At 39.0% G+C, this 21933-nt stretch overlaps 1 protein-coding gene across 2 annotated transcripts in view; it reads left to right on the top strand.

The window, feature by feature from the left end:
* The window catches only part of PI15 (peptidase inhibitor 15), a 359005-nt gene extending 337346 nt beyond the window's left edge, over positions 1 to 21659 (top strand). Inside the window, exons 5-6 of one of the 2 annotated variants that reach the window (XM_044065836.1) lie at positions 19682 to 19797; positions 20248 to 21659. In XM_044065836.1, the coding sequence (XP_043921771.1) occupies positions 19682 to 19797; positions 20248 to 20386 (255 nt within the window). In that variant the 3' untranslated portion in view covers positions 20387 to 21659. The remainder of the gene's footprint in view (positions 1 to 19681; positions 19798 to 20247) is intronic. The other variant, XM_044065837.1, reaches the window with a different exon arrangement.
* Positions 21660 to 21933: the final 274 nt, after the last annotated feature.

Here is a 21933-nt window from a genome sequence, read left to right as displayed (position 1 = left end):
ACATTGAAAAAGAATTACACAAACAGGACCTCAACAAAGCACAAGGAGGAGGCTAAATTAGTAATATTGATCTAAGAACACTTTGTCATGAACTTACAGTGCCATTATATTTGGTATTTACTACATTGTATCAATATGGAAAGATTCCTCATGATTAGAGAAATGCACTTGTTAGGACAAACCCAGAGACATACAAACCCATATGTTTACTTTCATGTTGTAGAAAAGTAATAGAGAATGTTATACAGGATAAATTATTGTCAGAATTGGAAAGGCTGGGACTTGAAACCATATATCAGTATGCATATCTTGAAAATAGATATATTACCACCTGTAACATGATGTTCTATCACACTTTAATAACAGCTATGAATGAAAAATTGTGATGTGATGTAATTTTATATAGAGTTAACTTCAGCATTTGCTAGGGTCATACACAAAACACTGATCAATAAATTAGAACAACTAGGTATTAATGTACTCTGATAAGACAGATAGTTGCTTGACTTCCAAATAGGATGACCTACCATTGGACCAGTAATCAAAGAGCCTCAGTCCTCACCAGTGACACCTGTGGGGGACGTTCACTTGGTGGATAACAGGTACATACACAGTATTTCCAGATGCAACTCTCTGCATCAAGTGCAATTTCCCTTAAGAGCACACAGAGACCATGGACATTCCAGAGCTGGTTTCTCCCTCTTTCTCTAGATCCGCAATAAGACTTCTCACTGGCATAGCTATAGAGTTGAGATCTCAAGTTGTGTCCAAGCCAAGACCTCCAGCACCCTCTGTGTCCAACCAGTGCTTTGTGTCCCTGCCAAGTAGCTGACACACACACTCTTTGAGATTTGATTTACACACCCACACACACATACACAAACCCAGGAAAGGCTTGCAAATGGTTACTAGCTGTGGCCTTTTTGCCCAGACTATAAGGTAGTTATGACTGCCACCAGACACTCCTGCCGGCTACCTTAAGGCTTTTTCAAGGGTACCCAATATACTGAGTGAAATTAATATTAATACAAATGGTAGTTTGACCAAGAGCAATGCTATTAGGAGTGGCTCACACAGGGTCACCAAATAAATATGCAGAACTTAAATATCTCTGCAAAGATCAGCCACAATGAAAGGTTTAAATATAAGTAATAATAAATAATAAAAGAACAGGAAAATAGTAACTATATATTCACAGTGACATCAGAGTTCAAAACCGCAAGAAATATTTAAAATAAATTTGCAGGACAGGTTCAGACAAATAAAGAAAAACAATATCTAAACTAAGCTTCACCATTCCTGACTGAATTTAAGAGAAGTATACTATTCCCTAATAACTCACTTAATAGAGCAAGGCAGATGATGTGGTGAGTGGTGCTTCTTGTTGTTGTCAGGCCAAAGACAGAATACAGAATGCTCTGTCTCACTAAGAGACATCTCAAAATAATATCTAAAATATTATTGCTTTGATAGCTTGCAGAATGGCATCAGTTCTGATCATCTGACTTCTAGTCCCCATGCAAAACCCCCATTGCTGGAAGCTGGCAAGACTTAGCACCTACTTGTAAAATACACACACAAGGGAGTTTGCTCAGATCTTTGGCAGGTGGCGGAAGTCATAAAACAATTGCATACCTCTATAGGTTCATAGGTAGGTACTAGGCTATTGGCCCTAGGGCCTATACAAGCCTAGCCAAAAAGGTACCCAAGAAAATAATCTTCCTGTGCCCCTGTCAAGCAGAACCACAGAAGTGATCCTTGGGGTGAATTTTCTATTACCCATCCAATCATCAAGATTTTTCTTGAAGAGTGCTAATGAGGAGCTCTGTTTGACATAGATGGGTAGTCTGTTCCAGAGTATGGGAAGTCTTTGGGACAGAAATCTATCCCTCTAGCATGTTCTGTTTATTGTGGTGACAAGTTTTAGGTCCCTAGAGCATGTAGCTCGGAGGGATTGGGATTTCTTTAAGTGGAGCATGTCCAACAGCTCTGGGTTTGACATAGCTTTGTATGTTAGGCAGAGATCGCCTCTGAGTAGGCGATATGCGACGGAGTAAGGCTGGAGTTTTTTGAGATGGTTTGCGTAAGGCATCTGTTTGAGGCCAGTAATCCTCATTGTGAGGTATTTTTGCAGCCTTTCCAGTTGTTGTAGATGTCTTGTAAGGTACATACCAAAAGGGGCATTGTACTCTATAATAGGTCTAATGAGTGATGAGTAGAGGGGAACAATGACCTCTTTTTTTCTGGATGAGAAACCTTTTGTGATGAGGTGTGCCACATAGAAGGATTTCTTGACCACTGTGGCGATGTGATTATCAAAGGAGAGACTACTGTCCACCTGTGTCCCAAGGTCTCTTATCACACTTTAGGTGTTAAGTAGACTACCACCTATGTGGTAGTTCATGGGTACAGAGTTTATACCAAAGGGGATGACAATGCATTTTTGGCATTGAGCTTGAGACCATGTCTTTGACACCAGGCATCTGTCTCAGTGAGGTCCTTTTGAAGGATGCCGACATCATTAGGAGTTTCAATTATGGTTACTAGTTTGCAGTCATCTGTGAATTTCGTTAGCCAAATACCTTCTGTGTTAGCCTGTACTTCAGAGAAGTAGACATCAAACAGGAGAGTACCCAGGACTGAACCCTGTGGTAGTCCACTTGTCACTGGTCTGAAGTCTGATTTGGAGTCTGCTACTTTCACAGTGTGGATTCTGTCAGTACGCCAGTTGGCAATCCATCTTGTGACATAGGGATTTATACCTAGTTTAGTGAGTTTATCTATAATTCCAGAGTGGGGGATGGTGTCAAACACCTTGGCGAGATCTAGATAGGCTGTGTGAACCACCTTACCCTCATCTATGGCTTTGGTGACAACTTTAAAGAAGTCTATCAGGTTTAGGAGACATGATCTGCCTTTTACAAACCCAAACTGTGTGTGTTCCAGAGTTTGGAGATCTCCAATGTCTTTGTTTATGAGTTCCATGATGATACGTTCCATGGCCTTGCAGAAAAGGCTCGCCAGGCTAATTGGGTAGTACCAGTTTATTACCACTTTGCGTTTTCCATTAATGGGGTGGTAGTTCCTGGGGTCTGTTGTGGCCCCCCCTTTATGGAGTGGGATAACTGTCGCGGTGCACCATTCAATGGGCATAAAGCCTGAGGTGAGGCTATGATTGAACTTGGTACTTAGGTGGGGTGCCAGTTCATTCTGTAGTTCATGAAGAAGGCAGCCTGGGATGTTGTCAGGTCCCATGGATGCTGTGTTCTTGGCTTTGGAGAGTGAGGTTTTTACCTGTGCAGCCGTGATTACAGGAACTTTGCATTCTTCCGGTATAAAGATGGTTCCTTTAGGGGGTGAGAGGGGGGTAAAGTTAACACTGAACCTATCTGCCAGGATGTTGGCAATATCAGTTGGTTCTGTATATTTAGTGTCATTGTGCTGTAACTCAGAGCAGATCTGAGTGTTGCCATTGAGATTCTTGACATAGCTATAGAATGCTTTGTGGTTGTCTTTAGAATCAGTGGCGATTATTTTGTTTTCATAACTAGCTTTGGAGGATTTTATGAAGGATCTCAGCTTCTTACTGAGGCTGACCACGGAATTCCTCCAATCGTGGGATTTGACTCTTTTTTGCAACAGTTTCTTTCTTCTGTTGTAGAGTTTGTTTATGACAGAAGACCACCAGACTGGCTTCCTTTTTTTGGAGGCTAGCATCTTGGTTCTGTTAGGGATAGGATGATCCATGCACTCGTGTAAGTGCTTATAAAGTGCATTTGTGTAGGATTCAGCAGTCATACCTCTATTGTCCATCTGCATGGGTGTCGTGAAGTTTGCCATTTCTGTCTTAAGAAGCGTGAAGTTGGCTTTGGAGAAATTTTTTTCGGTTGTTTTCCTAATGGGGGGTGGGAGCAGGATGTGGATGCCTAGGGTGATTAGCTTGTGGTCGGATCTGACTAACAAGGAGCTGACCTCTGGTGTGGAACACTGGTCACCCATGTTGGTGATGACCAGGTCTAGGATATTGCTGCCCCTGGTGGGGGTGTGGATAAGTTGATCCAAGGCATTGGAATTGATGATTTCCAGAAAACGTTGAGCAAAAGAGTTGGTACATGAGTAGTTTTCCCAGTTAATGGTAGGGTAGTTGAAATCACCCATTATTAGAGTGTTGGGTTGTACCTTAATATTTTCCAGTGTATCAAGAAAAGAGGAGTGGGAATCCTGGGGCATGGTGGGGGGTCTGTAGCAAGCTACAATCTGGATTGCAGTTTTTCCCAGAGTTAGTTGAACTTGGATAATCTCAGATGCATTATGCTGAGCAACTAGCTTGGAGGTGTGGATATCCTTAATGAATATGGACACGCCTCCACCTTTAGTGTTTTGGTCCGGATTTGGTGGCCGAAAGGTATGGTATGAATTATAGCCTGGTAATGCAGGTGTGCCCTCTGGAGCTTTGAACCAGGTCTCTGTCACTGCACAGATGTCAGTGTTCTCCATTTTAAGGAGTGCCTTGAGTGAGTGCATTTTGAGGTTTAGACTTCTAGCATTGAGTAGCATTACCCTCAGATTTTGCTTGCTTGTACCTGTTACAGTGATGAATTTGTCATCTGAACCTTGCCTAAAAAAGGCACTATAGGGGTAGCAAGAGCCTTTGCCAGTATCCTGAATCCCAAGGGTGACAGGTGCAGGCCATCTCTGGCAAAGCAGTGTGGTCTGTCGATCATGTCATCCCAGGCAGACAGATATTGGATTCCCTTAGAATGACACCAGAAGCTTAGCCAATTGTTAAAGTCAATCATTTTGTCCTTGTACTGTGGTGTCATTCTTGGTGATGGCAGGATACTACTCAGGGCTAGGGCCTGGGCTACAAGATCGGAGAGCTCCTCCATGTCTCTTTTCATGTAGTCCAGGGAGGTACGTCTCAGGTCATTCACACCAACATGGACAATGACAGAGTCATATTTGTACTTGTTGTGGAGTGACCTGAGTGCATGCGTTATGTGGCAGATCCTGGCACCTGCCGGGCAGCTGACAGTAACTTTTTTAGCCTGGTGAGTGGAACATCAGTGTGCCTGACTATAGAGTCACCTATGACTAGAGTGTTGGGTACGTTGTGCCTTATGGGCTGTAGTTAAGTGGCACACTGAGTATGTGGGCTATGTGTCATTTCGGTTGTGTTGGGGGGGTGGAGGTTGCTTGCATTTCTGATTTGAAGGTCTCTGTTGTTTGGGCAGATTTGTACTTAGAGCCTCTGTGAATGTAGGTGTGTGTTTTGTGCTTCTGTGTGTGTGTGTTTTGGTGGTATAGGTTTTGAGGGACTATGTGATGAGTGTGGTGCTGTGCAAGTGTTTACCTTCTCCTCTTGACTGTCTAGGCCAGTCTTTGGTGAAGAGAGCTTTGCTTCCAGTTTGGCTATATAAGTGCATCTCTCACAAGTCATAGTGTTGGGTGGTAGGAGGAGAGGGTTGTCTGTGTACATGAGGCAATTGCAGCATTGCCCCAAGATGCTCAGATTCATCAGGTAGACAGGAGAAAACACCGGGAGCTGACCTTTAGACATGCCTGAATAGGTGCTTATTTATTAAGTACTAAAAACTGTTTTCCTCTAGACAAGTGAGGAAAGTTGAGTGCTGTAGTAATTTGTAACTTATTTAGTGCTTGCAATGAGTTCTGAACAAGTGCTGAGATCAAAGAAACAGATGTGTGCTGAAACTAAAAAGCTGGCTAGTTGCAAGAGAAATTTTGAAGAAGACTTTATGGCGCCAGGAATAGTTTAACCCCAGTTATGTGGGGGGGGGGGCTTAGGAGCTCAAAAACAGTCCTGGACACAGCAAATCCATATCTGACCTGCCACAGGAAAGGGGGGAAGCAAGCTTAATTTTTTTTCCAGTAAAGTGGAAATGGAGAAAGCTGGAACAGAAGTTAATTCAACATTACGAATCTGAGTGGGTTGGCCTTCACAAATGTTTTCTATTAGATTGAGTGAACTAATGACACTAGACTGGGAGGAGTGTCACAGATCAAATATACAGTATGGGCGGGCATCTTCAAAGCCACCAAGTATAAGAACACACAACACTAAGGAGGGTGGATGGGAAAAATTACAGTTCCTAGCTGTAGCCACTAAATGAAAGTTTTAAACAGATCAAGGAGCAGACTTGAGAATGCCTTTAACTGTAAACAGACAAAAATGCACAGAAAAGCTCGGATAGAGCACTCACAAACAGAAAATACAACTCTCAGTATGAAAAATCAGTTTACAGTTAAGTAATGTTAAAACAATATAAAACAGGACATAAATGCAGTGAAACAATAGAAAAAGCTTTATAACAGTGCAAAATATAGTAGATCAACTGTGTAGCACAATTATAAGCATTTCAGAAGTGCAGTTCAGTGAAATAAGTGTAAGAAATAACTTATCCTGCTCTTGGAATCTTAAGGAATTTCCACTTATGCAATGCAATCCAGACCCTGACAATACAAGCAGAACCTTTATAAGACACAGGGTTTATATAGCAGTAAGAATGGAAGAGTTGGAAGATCAGATTACTACTCAGCCCCTGCTATTACCCAATCACTCATACTACAGAAGGTCAGGAGGCCTTGTTACTCTCAATAATAATGAAGACAATCAGCAGAAAATGGCTGCCAGAAACACAGGATACTCAAACAAAACTACCAGCCTAGACAACAGGCCTCTATCAAGATTATGCCACCTGAGCAGAACACAGAAACCTCACTTTAAAAGTATAGAAAGAACACCCACAAAGAGAAAACACAAGCCTCAGTATGAAAAATCAGTTTACAATTTAGTAATTTAAATAAAAAATGCAATTATAGTAATGCATACTATTACAGTTCCTAGCTGCAGCCACTAAATGAAAGTTTTAAACAGATCAAGGAGCAGACTCAAGAATGCTGTTAACTGTAAACAGACAAAAAATGCACAGAAAAGCTTGGATAGAGCACTAACAAACAGAAAATACAAGTCTCGGTATGAAAAAGCAGTTTACAGTTAAGTAATGTTAAAACAGTACAAAACAGTACATAAATGCAGTGAAACAATAATACAGCTTTATAACAATGCAAAATATAGTAGATCAACTATATAGCACAATTATAAGTGTTTCAGAAGTGCAGTTCAGTGAAATAAGTGTAAGAAATAACTTATCCTACTCTTGGAATCTTAAGGAATTTCCACTTATGCAATGCAATCCAGAGCCTGACTAAGCTTCCAGAGTAGTGATTAGTTCACCCCAAAGACAATACAGAAAGCTTCCTAGTATGCACGTTGTGTCTCTGGCTTCATTGAAACCTGTGAGATACCATATTTATGGCCTAGCATATAAAGTGATTTAATTTCTGATATTTTTCTAAAGTTTGCTGGACTGAGGTTAACCCACCCGTTTTCTCTGTTAAAACATATGCATTCAAACAGTTACAATAGTGCATGCACATTTCTGTTCTTTCCAGTAAGGCATACTTTTGCAAATGCCTTTTCAGCACAAACATCTCTACAAATCATTTTGATATACACATGAAATACAGTCTTAATCCATTTGTAATACCACCATCTTGAATGAATCAGTTTGATATTTACAAATGACATACAATTATTTACAAAATTTGAACCAGCTGTGCTGGCAGTACCTTCTTTCATCACAGCAAGTATCATACAGCAATTGGTCATGTTACATTCAAGGTTAATGTTATACGGTCCCACAGGGCTCTGCTATAGACCCACACTTGTTTAGATTGTGTCTACTGGATATAACTTTTTTTCATCTGAGCTGTTCTACAATCTGTTTGCAGATGACTTGAAAATGGGTAAACTGATTACATGGGTTACAGAATAATATGCTGACAAATACATCAAACACTGAGCATATGAGATTTGGGAGAGGTGAATTGAAAGCTGAATACTTAATACAGCACACAGTAGTTGCAACTGTAGATTCATTTAAGGACCTGGGTATATGGGTTGATCCAGCTTTGAGTTTTTCTAATCATATCATCCAATTGGTTAATGATAGTTATAGAACTGTAGGTTGTAGAAAAAGATTTATAAAGTCGAGGAAACTGGAAATTATAAAGTCATTGTTTGTTAGTTATATTAGACCCAAACTTGAGTATGGAATAGCTATATGGAAACCTTATATGAAAACAGGCATGAGTAAATTGGACAGAGTACAGGGGAAATATGTCAAGAGCATCCATGGATGTGAAAATTTAAGTTATTATGAAAGGCTAAAGCATCTGAACTTGCACAGAATCTCATACAGATATTTAAGAGAAGACCTTATTCAGGTATATAGGGCATTTAGAGACACCTGCCTCTGGGAATGTTTGAGGTTATCATAAAGTGGTAGAGAATCTTCAGACAACCTATGTAGAAAAGGAGATTGAGGGCAGTGCCAAAGATCAAATGGTGGAAGTTGAAAAAGGATAGCTGTAAGGTGGATTTCAGGGAAGAATAAAGACAGGCACTTGGTGGCAGTGAAGAGTTACCAAACAGCTGGGCAGCCACAGCACAGGTGGTAAGGGAGACAGCTAGAAAGGTGCTTAGTGTGACATCTGGACAGAGGAAGAAGGACAAGGAGACTTGGTGGTGGAATGAGGAAATGCAGGAGAGTATACAGAGGAAGAGGCTGGAAAAGAAGAAGAAGTGGGATTGTCAGAGAAATGAAGAAAGTAGACAGGAGTACAAGGAGATGAGGCATATGGTGAAGAGACAGGTGGTGACAGCTAAGGATAAGGTGTATGGTGAGTTGTATGAAATGTTGGACACTAAGGAGGGAGAAAAGGACCTATACAGAATGTCTAGATAGAGGGACCACGCTGGGAAAGATATGCAGCAGGTTAGGGTGATAAAGGACAACAAGGGAAACGTACTCACAAACAAGAATAGTGTGTTGAGCAGATGGAAAGAGTACTTTGAAGGGCTGATGAATGAAGAGAATGAGAGAGAGAGAGAGGGTTGGATGAAGTGGGGATAGTGAATTAGTAGTGCAACGGATTAGCAAGGAGGAAGTAAGGACAGCTATAAAGAGGATGAAGAATGGAAAGGCTGTTGGTCCAGATGGCATACCTGTGGAAGCATGGAGGTGTTTAGGAGAGATGGCAGTGGGGTTTTTAACCAGATTGTTTAAGAAAATCATGGAAGGTGAGAGGATGGCTGAGGAGTGGAGAAGAAGTGTATTGGTATCGATTTTTAAGAATAAGGGTGATGTGCAGAGCTGTAGTAACTACAAAGGGATAAAATTTATCACCCACAGCATGAAGTTATGTAAAAGATAGTGTAAGCTATGTTAAGAAGGGAGGTGATGATTAGTGAGCAGCAGTACAGTTTCATCCCAGGAAAGAGCACTATATATGCAATGTTTTTTCTGAGGGTGTTGATGGAGAAGTATACAGAAGGTCAGAAGTAGTTGCATTGTGTCTTTGTGGAGTTAGAGAAAGCATAGTACAGGGTGACTAGAGAGGAGAGGTGGTATGGTATGAGGAAGTCAGGAAGTCAGAGAAGTATGTACGAGTGGTATAGGATATATACAAGGGCAGTGTGACAGTGGTGAGGTCTGCTGTAAGAGAGTTGGCCGCACTCAAGGTGGAGGTGGGATTACATCAAGGATCAGCTCTGAACCCTTTCTTATTTGCAATGGTGATGGACAGGTTGACAGATGAGATCAGACAGGAGTCCCCATGGACTATGATGTTTGCAATGACATTGTGATTTTTAGTAAGAGTAGGTAACAGGTTGAGGAAAACCCGGTGGAGATATGTTCTAGAGAAAAGAGGAATGAAGGTCAGCAGGGCTAAGACAGAATATATGTGTATGAATGAGAGGGAGGATAGAGGAATGGTGAATTGGTGAAGGTGGAAGAGTTTAAATACTTGGGATCAACAGTTCAGAGTAATGGTGAGTGTGGAAGAGAGGTGAAGAAGAGAGTGCAGGCAGGGTGGAGTGGGTGGAAAAGAGTGTCAGGAGTGATTGGTGACAGACAGGTACCAGTAAGAGTGAAAGGGAAGGTCTACAAGAGGGTAGTGAGACCAGCTATGTTATATGGGTTGAAGACAGTGGCAGTGATGAAAAGACAGGAGTCAGAGCTGGAGGTGGCAGAGTTAAAGATGCTATAATTTGCATTGGCTGTGACGAGGATGGACAAGATTATAAATTAGTATATTAGAGGGTAAGCTCAGGTTGGATGGTTTAGAGACAAAGCCAGAGAGGTGAGATTGCATTCGTTTGGACAAAGCCTCTATTCCTATACCTCTGCTGAACTGCCTTACTCTATTACTCAGCTAAACTCTATAAAAACATTTAAATCTGTACTATTATGCTCTCCTCCAAAAAAACTAATTCAATCTGGTGGTCCCCTCCCATAAATAAACTATACAACAGAAGAAAGAAACTGTTGCAGAAAATAGGAAAATCCCAGGATGCAAAAAACTCCCTTACCAGCCTCAGTAAGAAGCTGAGATCCCTGTTAAAGTCCTCCAAAGCTAGTTATGAAAATAAAATTGCCAAAAATTCCAAAGACAACCAGAAGGCATTCTATATTTATGTCAAGGATCTAAATGGCAATGCTCAGATATGCTCTGAGCTACAACAGATTGGCATTAAATATACTGATCCAAAGGATATTGCCAATATCCTGGCAGATCGATTTAGTGCAAACTTCACCTCCTTCTTACCCTTAAAAGGCCCATCTCAATACCAAAAGATTGCCAAATTCCGATAATCATGGCCACACAAGTAGAAACCGCACTCTCCAAAGCTAAGAATACAGCATCCATGGGACCAGATGACATCCCAGGCTGTGTACTACATGAACTACAAAATGAACTGGCACCTCACCTAAATGTCATGTTTAATCATAGCGTCACCTCAGGCTTCATGCCCACTGAGTGGCGCACAGCTACAGTTATCCCACTCCACAAGGGGGGATCCACCTTGGATCCTGGGAACTACTGCCCCATCAGTCTGATGAGCCTGATCTGCAAAGGCATGGTACGCATTATCATGGAACTTATAAACAAAGACATTGGCAACCTTCAAACACTGGACACCACCCAGTTAGGGTTCGTGAAGGGCCAATCTTGTCTCCTGAACCTGATTGACTTCTTCAAATCAATCTCCAGAGATGTGGACGGGGGTTAGGCAGTCCACACAGCCTATCTGGACCTCGCCAGGGCCTTCGACACCATCCCCCACTCTGGAATCATAGATCAGCTTATTAAGCTGGGTATAAATCCCTACGTCACTCGATGGTTTGCCAACTGGCTTGCTGACAGAACCCAGACTGTAAAAGTAGTCGACTCCAAATCCAGCTCCAGACAAGTGACAAGTGGAGTACCTCAGAGTTCAGTCCTGGGACCGCTCTTGTTTGGCATCTACTTCTCTGAAGTACAGGTCAACACTAAGGGACTCTGGCTAACAAAGTCCACAAATGACTGCAAACTGTGAGCCATTACTGAATCCCCAAATGATGTGGATATTCTACAAAAGGGCCTTACAGAAACAGATGCTTGGTGCCAGAGCCATTGGCTCAAGCGTAATGCCAAGAAATGTATAGCTATCCCCTTTGGGAAAAACCATGTACCCATGAATTACCACATAGGTGGCAATACACTAAACACCGAAAGTGTGATGAGAGACTTAGGGACACAGGTGGACAGTGGTCACACCTTCGATAACCACATCGCCACAACAGTCAGGAAATCCTTCTATGTGCCACACCTCATCACTAAGGGCTTTTCATCCAGAATAAAGGAGGTAATTGTCCCACTGTACTCATCCCTCATTAGACCCATTATAGAGTACAATGCCCCATTTGGTATATACCTCACAAGACATCTGAAATAGCTGGAAAGGCTGCAGAAATACCTCACTAAAAAATCACAGGCCTAAAGCAGATGCCCTATACTGACCATCTAAAAAAACCTCCAGCTATACTCTATGGCATATCGTCTACTCAGAGGCGATCTCTGCTTGACATATAGGGCCATGTCAAACCCTGAGCTGTTGGACATGCTCCACTTAAAGAAATCCCAATCCCTCAGAGCCACATGCTCCAGCAATCTAAACCTTGTCATCACAATGAACAAAACATGCTGGAGGAATAGGTGCCTGACCCAGAGACTCCCCATACTTTGGAATAGACTGCCCATACATGTCAAGCAGAGCACCTCCTTGGTGCTCTTCAACAGGAACATTGACGATTGGATGGGAGATAGGAAATTCACCCCGGGGATCATGTCAGTCACCCTGCTAGCAGGGTCCAGGGAAGTAAATACCGCAGGAAGAAATATCCTGGGAATTGTTATGGCTAGGCTTGTATAGGCCCTAGGGCTTTATAACCTAGTACCAGCCTATGAACCTATGAACCTATGAACCTAAAGTGCCACTACCTCAATAATCATATCTCTTCCTGTGATCATATGCCTAAGCCACCATAAACAGGTTATTTTCTTTACAGATTTCTCACATGTCCTTTAAAAACTTCCTTCTACATAAGTTAACTATCTCTAAGTTTATTTTATGTCAAGATTTTCTCCTATTTCTAGCCATTTAAACTGCATAAATAGCTTATAAAAATGTTTTTACTTATGTAACTTTCTAACTGAATGACTTAAGGACAAGAACATTGCCTATGAATTATTTATTTTAATCTCTACTTTAATGTTGCAATTACCATCTGTACATTCTCTGTACTATTCAAATATATTGTTATATAAAATTTTTGTAACTACTTTGGAGCTTTTCTCCCCAGGCCTGCACTGCAAATGGGTCTCTGACCCAGTGGATTATCCCAGTCAATAAATAAATAAATGTGCTGAGGAGGGATGCAGAGTATATTGGGAGGAAGAGTTTAAGGATGGAACTGCCAGGAAAGAGGAAAAGATGAAGATCTAATATAATGTTTATGGATGTGGTGAGAGAGGACATGCAGGCGGTTGGCGTGACAGAGCAAGATGCAGAGGACAGAAATAAATGGTAACAGATGATCCATTGTGGCGACCCCTAATGGGAGCAGCTGAAAGAAAAAGATTTACAGAAAGGTGTGAAATTAAATTTAAAAAAAAAGAAATGAAAACATGGACTATTTATATCTCTCATTGTCTTCACTGTAAATAAATTAAAAAAAAAAAAACAGTCATGGTGAACACACAAAAAATACCCATAAAAACTTCAAAAGAATTAGCTTACAACTGACCACACTGGGAAATAAATCCATATTTTACTGCCTAAACTTTCACCAGCTCCTGAACACCATGACATAAAGGGATAAATGCCTTACTATGGCCCAGGTGTACAGTTAGGGGCTCAGATGTCTTAGGTGATGACAGGGAAGAAAGAGTGTGACCATCCATGAAGGGAGGAGGAGAAGGACATGTGCCTAGTAGCACATAAACAGGATGATTTCCCTGGTAGAGACTGGAGAAAGTGCCATGGAGTGCTTCTCCAGATGGTAAGGGTGGTTTGCTGTCAATAGCCTTTTGCAGAAGTAAGGAGCAATTCATCACAGACCACCCACTGCATGTTTAATTCAGTGGCATTACTGAGCATGTGCAAATGGATGGATTTAAAAATTAGAAAACCCCACAGCAGCAATATGGAATGCCTTTGTTTTCGTATGTGGCCCTCCCCTTATTCAAGAAAGTTTGGGAGCACAATGAGGGGTAGGTAGACCCAGTAATTGATGAGAGACCAATGGTTTACAGCATATATGAAAAATGGGGAAAAACTAACTGAAAATAAACTTACTAAAAATATAGCTGAACTTTAAAACTAAAATATCCAAATAAAACTCTCACTTTATTACTGAAGTACATAAAAAGTTAACTAACACTAGATAAAGTAATAAAAAAGTACCTCTGAAGAAGAGCAATTTAGTAGAAGAAGGAGAAGTTATATTTTCTAAAATACTTTTTCCTCAATACTCCATTCCTTCCCATTTCACCAAGTAAATAAAAACACAGTGGCCAATGGGGACATTAGGATATGGAGGATATGAGGGGATTTCCTTTTGCAAGATGAGGCAATGTTACGTCCTTCTGAGAGAAAGGGAAATTATTTATGTTTTAATTTTTATTTTAACTGAAGAAATGTGCACAGGCTGGGATAAATATCTTCAGCTAGTGTGTTATTCCATTGATCACTTTATTTTATTTTACATTTGTTTACCATTAATTCTCACTGTCCCTTACTTTCTGCACTGTGGGTTATCTATCATTTCTCTTTGCAATACTACTGTACTGCTAATTGAGCTTACAATCTCAGTAGTCCAATTATTGATACAAAATATGCTATACTACCATTGTACATAACTATATATAATTGTATTTGTACTGAATGTGTTATAACTCTCTTAGTACTATGTCAGGCAATATTATACTACATATGTACAATTTTCTATGTTGAATGTACTTCGTATTGTACTGAGGAGCTTTTCTCCCTGGGCCTCCAATGAAAATGGGCTCTGTGTGGCCCAGTGGACTTTCCCGGTTAACAAACTGCAAATAACTAACTAAATAAATAAATAAGTAAGGAAAATTCGACCAGACAAAATGTAATTTTTCAGTGGAGGCATGGGGAGAAAAGCTCCACATTTATAATTAACAGCATGATATATATATATATATATATATATATATATATATATATATATATATATATATATATATATATATATATATATATATATAATGCATGGACAGAAATGTTGATTCAATCTCAGGTGCAAGTACAAAATGAAAAATACATTTGACTAATACAATCATATAGTCACGGTAGAAATAAAAAGAATAGCAGTACTGTGATTGAAAAAAAAAAACAAGCAAGTTAAGTTATACATATGCTTAGTAGGGTATACTATCCAAATACAAAAATAACTGGTTGCGTTCTTTTAGCTGCCTTAAGACATTTATTTCCTAACCAGGGTTTGTGTGAAAGCAGGTCCAGGATTCAGATAGGTGTAATTTCAGAAGTTTTTTTTTTTTTAAGTTGGAAGTGTTAGTAGTTGTTCTGATATTTAATGGTAGGGAATTCCAAGTTTTGGCTGTGCAATTTGAGTAAGTGAAACTCCAGCTGCATTGTTAGGTTCGGATATTTTTAAGAAGAATTTGTTAGAGGAACACAATACTCTGTTACTGGAGTAGTGTATTCGGAGATTTGGAAGTGCTGGTGTTTTTTCTGGCTGATTTAGTATTCAGTGGGCGAAGGTGAGTTGATTATAAGGAAGCAGATTTGGTAGTTGTGCATTGTTTAGCCAAGATTCCACTGCATTGAATGACTGCTGGATGATTTTGAGGAGTTTTTGTAGTGATGGGGTGGCAAAAATCAGGGTGGAATCAATCATCTGCATATTGAACTATGGAGGCAAGTGGGGTGGCAGTATGAAGCTTGTTAGTAAAGATAATAAAAAGAAGAAGACCCAGAATAGATCACTCTAGTACACCCAAGGTTACTGACAGTAGTGAACAGAGATTCTGTTGCCATTTTACAGCCTGGTGGCAACCAGTTAGATATTGTTGAAACCAAGTAAGTGCAGAATGTCTAAGTTTAAGTTACGAGAGTGTAATTAAGAGTTTAGAATGAGAGACAGTATCAAAAGCTTTGGACAGATCAAGAAAGATGGAGGAAACTAACTTGCCTTCGTTGCAATAGCAGTTAATAATGTTAGTAAAGTTAACAAGGGCTGTAGTAGTGCTATGATTAGGACAGAAACCATGCTGAGTGTTAGAAGATTGTTGGTTATTAGATTTGTGAATGGATGCACCTCTCAATTATTGTAGATAATGCTACTAGTAGAGCTATTGGCTGGCAATTTGATAATTCTGTCTAGTTTCCACTTTTATGTAGAGGGATGATATATGATACTTTCCAAATTTTAGGGACTTTTTCTGAAATAGATCATTTCATTAATACGGATACTGGATAGGATATTGGTTCTGCAGCGATTTTTGGATATTCAGCAGGTAGATAGTTGACAGTAAGTATAGTAGGTTTAAGCCTTTTGAGATATTTAACTATGGTGTTTATTGGGACAGGTTGGAAAGAGAAGTTATTGGGATCAAGCATGGGTACAATGTGAGTCTGGGTAGGTGAAGAGCAATTATTGCTTGTGAGGGCTAGTATGGATTCAGTGAAGTATATGTTACATTGTGGGGCTATGCTGTCTTTAGTATCGGTGACTGTTGTGGAGGGAGTACTGGTATGTCCTTGCTGTAGGATTTTTTTGATGGCAGCCCAGAATATTTGAAGGTTTCTTTCATTTTTTGATTGGATACTGCTATAGTAATTGGTTTTGTCTTGTCCAATATGTTTATTAAATTTATTTTGTAGTTCTAGATATGTTAGTTTATTAATTGTAATTTTGTCATTAAGTCATTTCTCTTAGGCCTTATGTCTAGTTTCTAACACAGAGATCTTGTTAGTTTGGTTAGCTAGGGGCATAATTGGATTTTATCCTTATTGGTCTTCACGGGGGGGGGGGCAAGATGTTTAGGATATTCGGGAAGGTTGACTTAAAGTATTCAATTGCAGTATCTAAAGGAAAATTTTGTGTGGTGCCCTTTTGCATTTTTTTAAACTAGTTATGAAGTCTTTGGGGATAATTTTTTTCTTATTTCAGATTTGGTGGTAGGTGATAAGTTTTTGTAGATTTATTCCGTGTTGCAGAATGTAAGTTGGAATATGGTCTTTGAGCCTGTCTGGGAGACAGCCAGAGTGTAGGGATAAATTTGGCCTGTTTGTAAGGATCCAGTGCAGTACTGAATGTTTGTTTGATATTTTTGTCTACTCTAGTACACGTTTGGATTGTTTGTGAGAAACAGTGTAGGTTACTGGGATAAGTGGGATTTGAAGCGGTACAGGAGAGCCAGTCCACATTAAAGTCACCCCTTATAATTGTTTCCTGAGGGGGAATGTTGCTGTCCCAATTTAGGATGTGTTCTAGAGTAGTCAGATTGTTCCAGGTGGGTTTTAGGTTCCTAATATGTTCAGATTTTTCTTTGGATTAATTGTTAGTTTAGTAAACAGTATTTCAGTGTTGTTAAAGTTTAGGATGGTTAGGTCTAAAGTTTCTAAATTGAGACTGCTTTTGTATAGAAAGGTAATACCACCATCTCTTTTCTGTTGTCTGTTTAGCCTATGTATGTTGTACCTTGGGGGAAGTATTTCATTGCTAGAGATGTCTGGTTTTAGCCAGGTTTCTGTTATAAGGGCTATAACTGGAATATATAGAGCAAGGGCAACATGCAAATCTTAAATTTTGTTCATGATGCTCGTGAAATTTATATTAAGTTGTAGTAAGTCCTTACCTTTTCTGAGGAGAGTTAATATTTGTTGGGGCTGGGTTGGGGAGTGAAGATCTACATGGGTTGGATTGGTTTTGGTGCCAGGGTTGGGGGTGAGTATCCCCACTAAGTATGAACTGTGATGTAATGTAAACTATACATTTTAAGTATTTCGATATAAACTTATTGCATTTCTGTGTAACATTAGAATAAGATTGTTGTATGAGTATGGTAAATTGTACATGGTTTATGGTTGTGGGATTATAGATAGTTGGTGCTATTATTGAATTTGTATGCTTTAATTGTAGTGGGTCTGGGAAAGGGGTAATGTATGTGGATTGTGTGTTAAGTTCTGTATGATAAGAGGATATGTGAGCTGTAATAGATAAAAATACCAGGATTGATGAGTATAAAGTTATCATATTGCTTACTACTCATGTTAAGAGTTTGTGATGTTTGTAGTTTTGCCTCTAAATAATGTTGATTTTTGCACAGTATTGCTGGCAAACAATGAGTTAACATAGTGAGTAAATACCCATGGTAGGAGAGAAACCAGTTTCAAATTATTCAGAATTGTGAAGCCTGGTGATGTAGATGTTAGCTGGTTTAGGATTTTACTGAAGAGCTGTAAATATGAAAGTAAAAATTTACACAAAGGTCTAGTCAGGTTCTAGTATGATTTGCTGAACTACAAAACTACAAGCATCATAAACTCTTAAACATAATGCCTGAAATGCAGAAGGATGAAAAAGTTAACTTCAAGCGTTTTTGTAGGTGTGTAAGCCGCACTGCACTCTGACTTTATATAAACTAGCTCCATGGTTGTACCAACTTGAAGAATGGAAAAAAATATCTCCCAAAATAAGGAAATTATTGCAGGTGCAGACATAGAAATCGCATCAGCAATGATTTCCTGTGGAAAGTAATGACTGACATTAAGTTCCTCAGTGTCTTTCGCTGCATGCAACTGATGCCCAAGGAGTCTTACCTCAACAACCTGTAGAGAAGTCCTCCAGTCATGCACAAAGGTAACTGGAGAATTTGGCAGTTATGTTTGAAGCTTGTGAGTGAATTATTTTGTGGATCTCCACAGAACATGATGTGGCATACTGAGTAGTTAGCTTGTAATTTCTGCTTGTCACACTAGTTCCAAATATCATCAATGATCAAGGTTCTTCTGAAATAAATATTCAGTTTGTTTTGGCATGTGACTGTGTAAATGCAGTGCTATATTCCTGACATCTAGATTTAAACATGAGCCAGGGGGATCAAAGGTTAGTGAGATGATGACTAGGGTGAAAAGTAGGTGCACTAAAAATGCAGACTTGTGGTACTCCTTGATCTCATTGTAGGGCATTTGGCTAATTCTTACTTCAGCTGTCTTGCCAGTGAGGTAATTACTGAATCAGACAAGTAAGATTTTCAACAAAGGTATCACCAAATCCTGATTCTGAAGTGCATGTATCAGCAAATACAGTTAAAAGAACTATATCAGGCATTAATGATACAATCATATACATTATTCTCTGCCCTGCCTTCACCTGACATACTTTATCTCCTACTTTCTTAATTTATCATCTTTTTGGATTTAGCATTTTTTTATTATTTAAATGGATACCAAGGTGCAACGACCTCAGAACTGATTGTTGTAAGTCAGCGTAAATCGGAAAGTCACCCCTGCATTTGGACTACATGCAGGGGAGAGTGTTCCTGGCTAAAGAAAACACAAGCACCATAGAAAGTTAAGTTAGTTGATTTAGTTGTTGTTAATTCACTTTTTTCATTTGGCATATGCAGAACTTGTTTATGCAAAACTTTCCAGCTGTTTTAATGCATTACTTTCCAGTCAGAGTAAAGGGGGCATGGACACATATACCATGTTTGTTAGTCAGGAATACGTTTCCTCCTGGGACATGTGCTATCACATGTAGTGTCTTTTTGCTGCTGAAACTGCATTTCCTCCCACTGAAAATGCATGTGCCTTCAAAATATAACTTATAAAATTGTAAATTGTAAAGTATAGTTAGATATTACAAATGCATTTTTTCAATTCTTTGGTGGTATATAGTAAGATCAGATATTGTGTAAAAGGAGAAGTAGGCTATGTTGTAAATGAACACACAACCTAGGAAATTGGATGGGAGACCTCAAATTCACCCCTGGGTGCCACACATGTCTCTCAAGGACAGGGGTAACCAGTGTTGATCACTGACACACACTGTTCATAAATTCATTCTGTGAACTTCCCAAAAAGAACAAATGGGGTTATCTGGGATTAACACGGCTAGACTTGTAAAGGCTGTAGGGCCGCAAGTCTCATAACCTCCTATGAACCTATGAACACCTGTACCAAAATAGTGAATTTTGTTTTGTTTCTTTTCAGATGGTCTGGGCTACATCCAATCGAATAGGCTGCGCCATTAATACATGCTATAATATGAACGTCTGGGGAGTAGTGTGGCCGAGGGCTGTTTACCTAGTATGCAACTATTCACCAAAGTAAGTATGTTTCAACTTGTTTGGCCTACATCATTATTTATAGTGTATTTATACTTATAGTGACTTGAAAAATTCTTTCTTAGAGCCTATACAAATATTGCCTGAAAGAGCCCTTATGCTGTCAGAACATTAAGATAATTTTATTTTAACATTTCTAAAACTTGTCTGTATAAACATACACAAACAAATGTGCATGCATATGAAATGACACACTCACAGATGCATGTATAAACACGTGTACATAAGCACACATGCAGACAAAAGCATATGTACATATGTGCATGCATAGACACACACAGCATGCACACCCTCATGTGCACACACACACGCACACACATCCATGCAAATATACACACGCACACATGCACACACACACTCACTGGCATTATGAATTAATAAATTAATAAAGGTTCTAGTGCAGTACAATAATAAATTGTTTTCTACTTTCAGGGGGAACTGGATTGGAGATGCACCCTACAAAGTTGGAGTACCTTGTTCGGCCTGTCCACCTAGTTATGGAGGTTCCTGCAGTAACAATCTCTGCACTCCAGGAATAACATCAAATTACTTATACTGGTTTAGAAAATGAAACCTTTGCCTATGAAACACTGTAAAACTACTTCAGTGTTGAGTTGTTATGCTTCTACATTGAATTTTGCACATTTTGCTAGTACTTTAATGAAATAAGCTCTATATTTATAGTCACTTTATAATTGTAAATTCTGATTTTTTTTTTTTGCTGAGATGTAATATCTAGTTTTGAAAGAAAACTAATTGAAAGTGCAGTTTATTTTTCTAGTCCCTTAAAGGTTATGCTTTCATTTTAGCTATTTGTAAACATCAGTAGTTTTTTTTTATGTACCCCAAGCTCATACATTGTTATAATATGCATGGATTGTCCCATTTCTTTCAGCTGAAACATTTATCTTTTAGGAGTTCAAGCAACTGGGAAATTATCAATAACACTAAATGATTTATAAAACATTCTTGTTTATGAAGCTTAACATAGTCTTCTTTGAAGTATAGTTTTTATTTTTATTTTATTTTATTTTATTTTATTTTGCATTTGTTTACTGAGATAGCACATTGATTACAACAGACCATTTGCAGGTACTGCCTAGGTGAAATAATTCACAAAATAGAAAAATGTAAAATGGAGAGCCAATAAGCTGTGTATATCAAAATCAGAACAAAAATGTAACACTACGTAACAAAACTTGTGCAGTAGTGATTAATAGATATAGCAACATTTATGAGAGAAATGTACATTTTATGATTTTGCATTATTATATTTTAGGTTTACATCATGGTAAAAATGTTGAGGAGTAATGGAAGTCTGTAATTCATCAGGTTTATGAGTTACCACATGGCACTAACTAAAGAGAATAAACAGAATGCTGTTTTCCTACACGTTTATAGAGCTTGGTATCCCAACTTTTAAGACAAGAGGTTTTTAGTACCAACCCCATGTCTCTAAAACAAACAAAAAAAAATAATGAAAAACCTCCAGTGTAAAAACTGTTAGAGAGCTATGTTTAGTCCTGCAAAGCCCAGTGTCTCAGCACTATCTGGGCTATACATTACAACATTATGATTATGTAAAATAATTTGTTAATTGGGAGTGCTAAATATGTTTTCAATATAATGTTCAGTACAGAAGAGTCTCCTCTTTTATATAATAATATATTAAAGACAGTCATGGCAGAGTGCTAATACACACTATAGTTTTTGCAATCAATGTGTGTGAGTGTGTCGGTATGGGTGTGTGTGTGTGTGTATGGGTCTAAATTATATCCTCGAAAACTGAATTTGCTGAACTGCATCTACATCAGAAATGCAGTTCAGTGAACTGATAATAGTGAAATTGCGGTACAGTGATGATCGGAAAATTTGCCCTTTCCTCACTGTAGTGCGATCTCACAGTTGGTATATATATATATATATATATATATATATATATATATATATATATATATATATATAAAATTAGCGGGGGGTGAGCCCCCCCAAGAGTGAATTTGCTAAACTGCATTTCCAATGTAGATGCAGTTTGGTGAATTCAGTATTCGAGAAGATAATATAGACCCTGTGTGTATTTATATATGCATGTATGAGACTCCTAATATGGAACTTGCA

This window comes from Protopterus annectens, chromosome 3.part0 (genome assembly GCF_019279795.1).
Source record: "Protopterus annectens isolate FY-2018-M chromosome 3.part0, PAN1.0, whole genome shotgun sequence".
Classification (NCBI taxonomy): domain Eukaryota; kingdom Metazoa; phylum Chordata; order Ceratodontiformes; family Protopteridae; genus Protopterus; species Protopterus annectens.
Note: the sequence above shows the minus strand (reverse complement) of the source record. Positions and strands in the feature narration are given on the sequence as shown.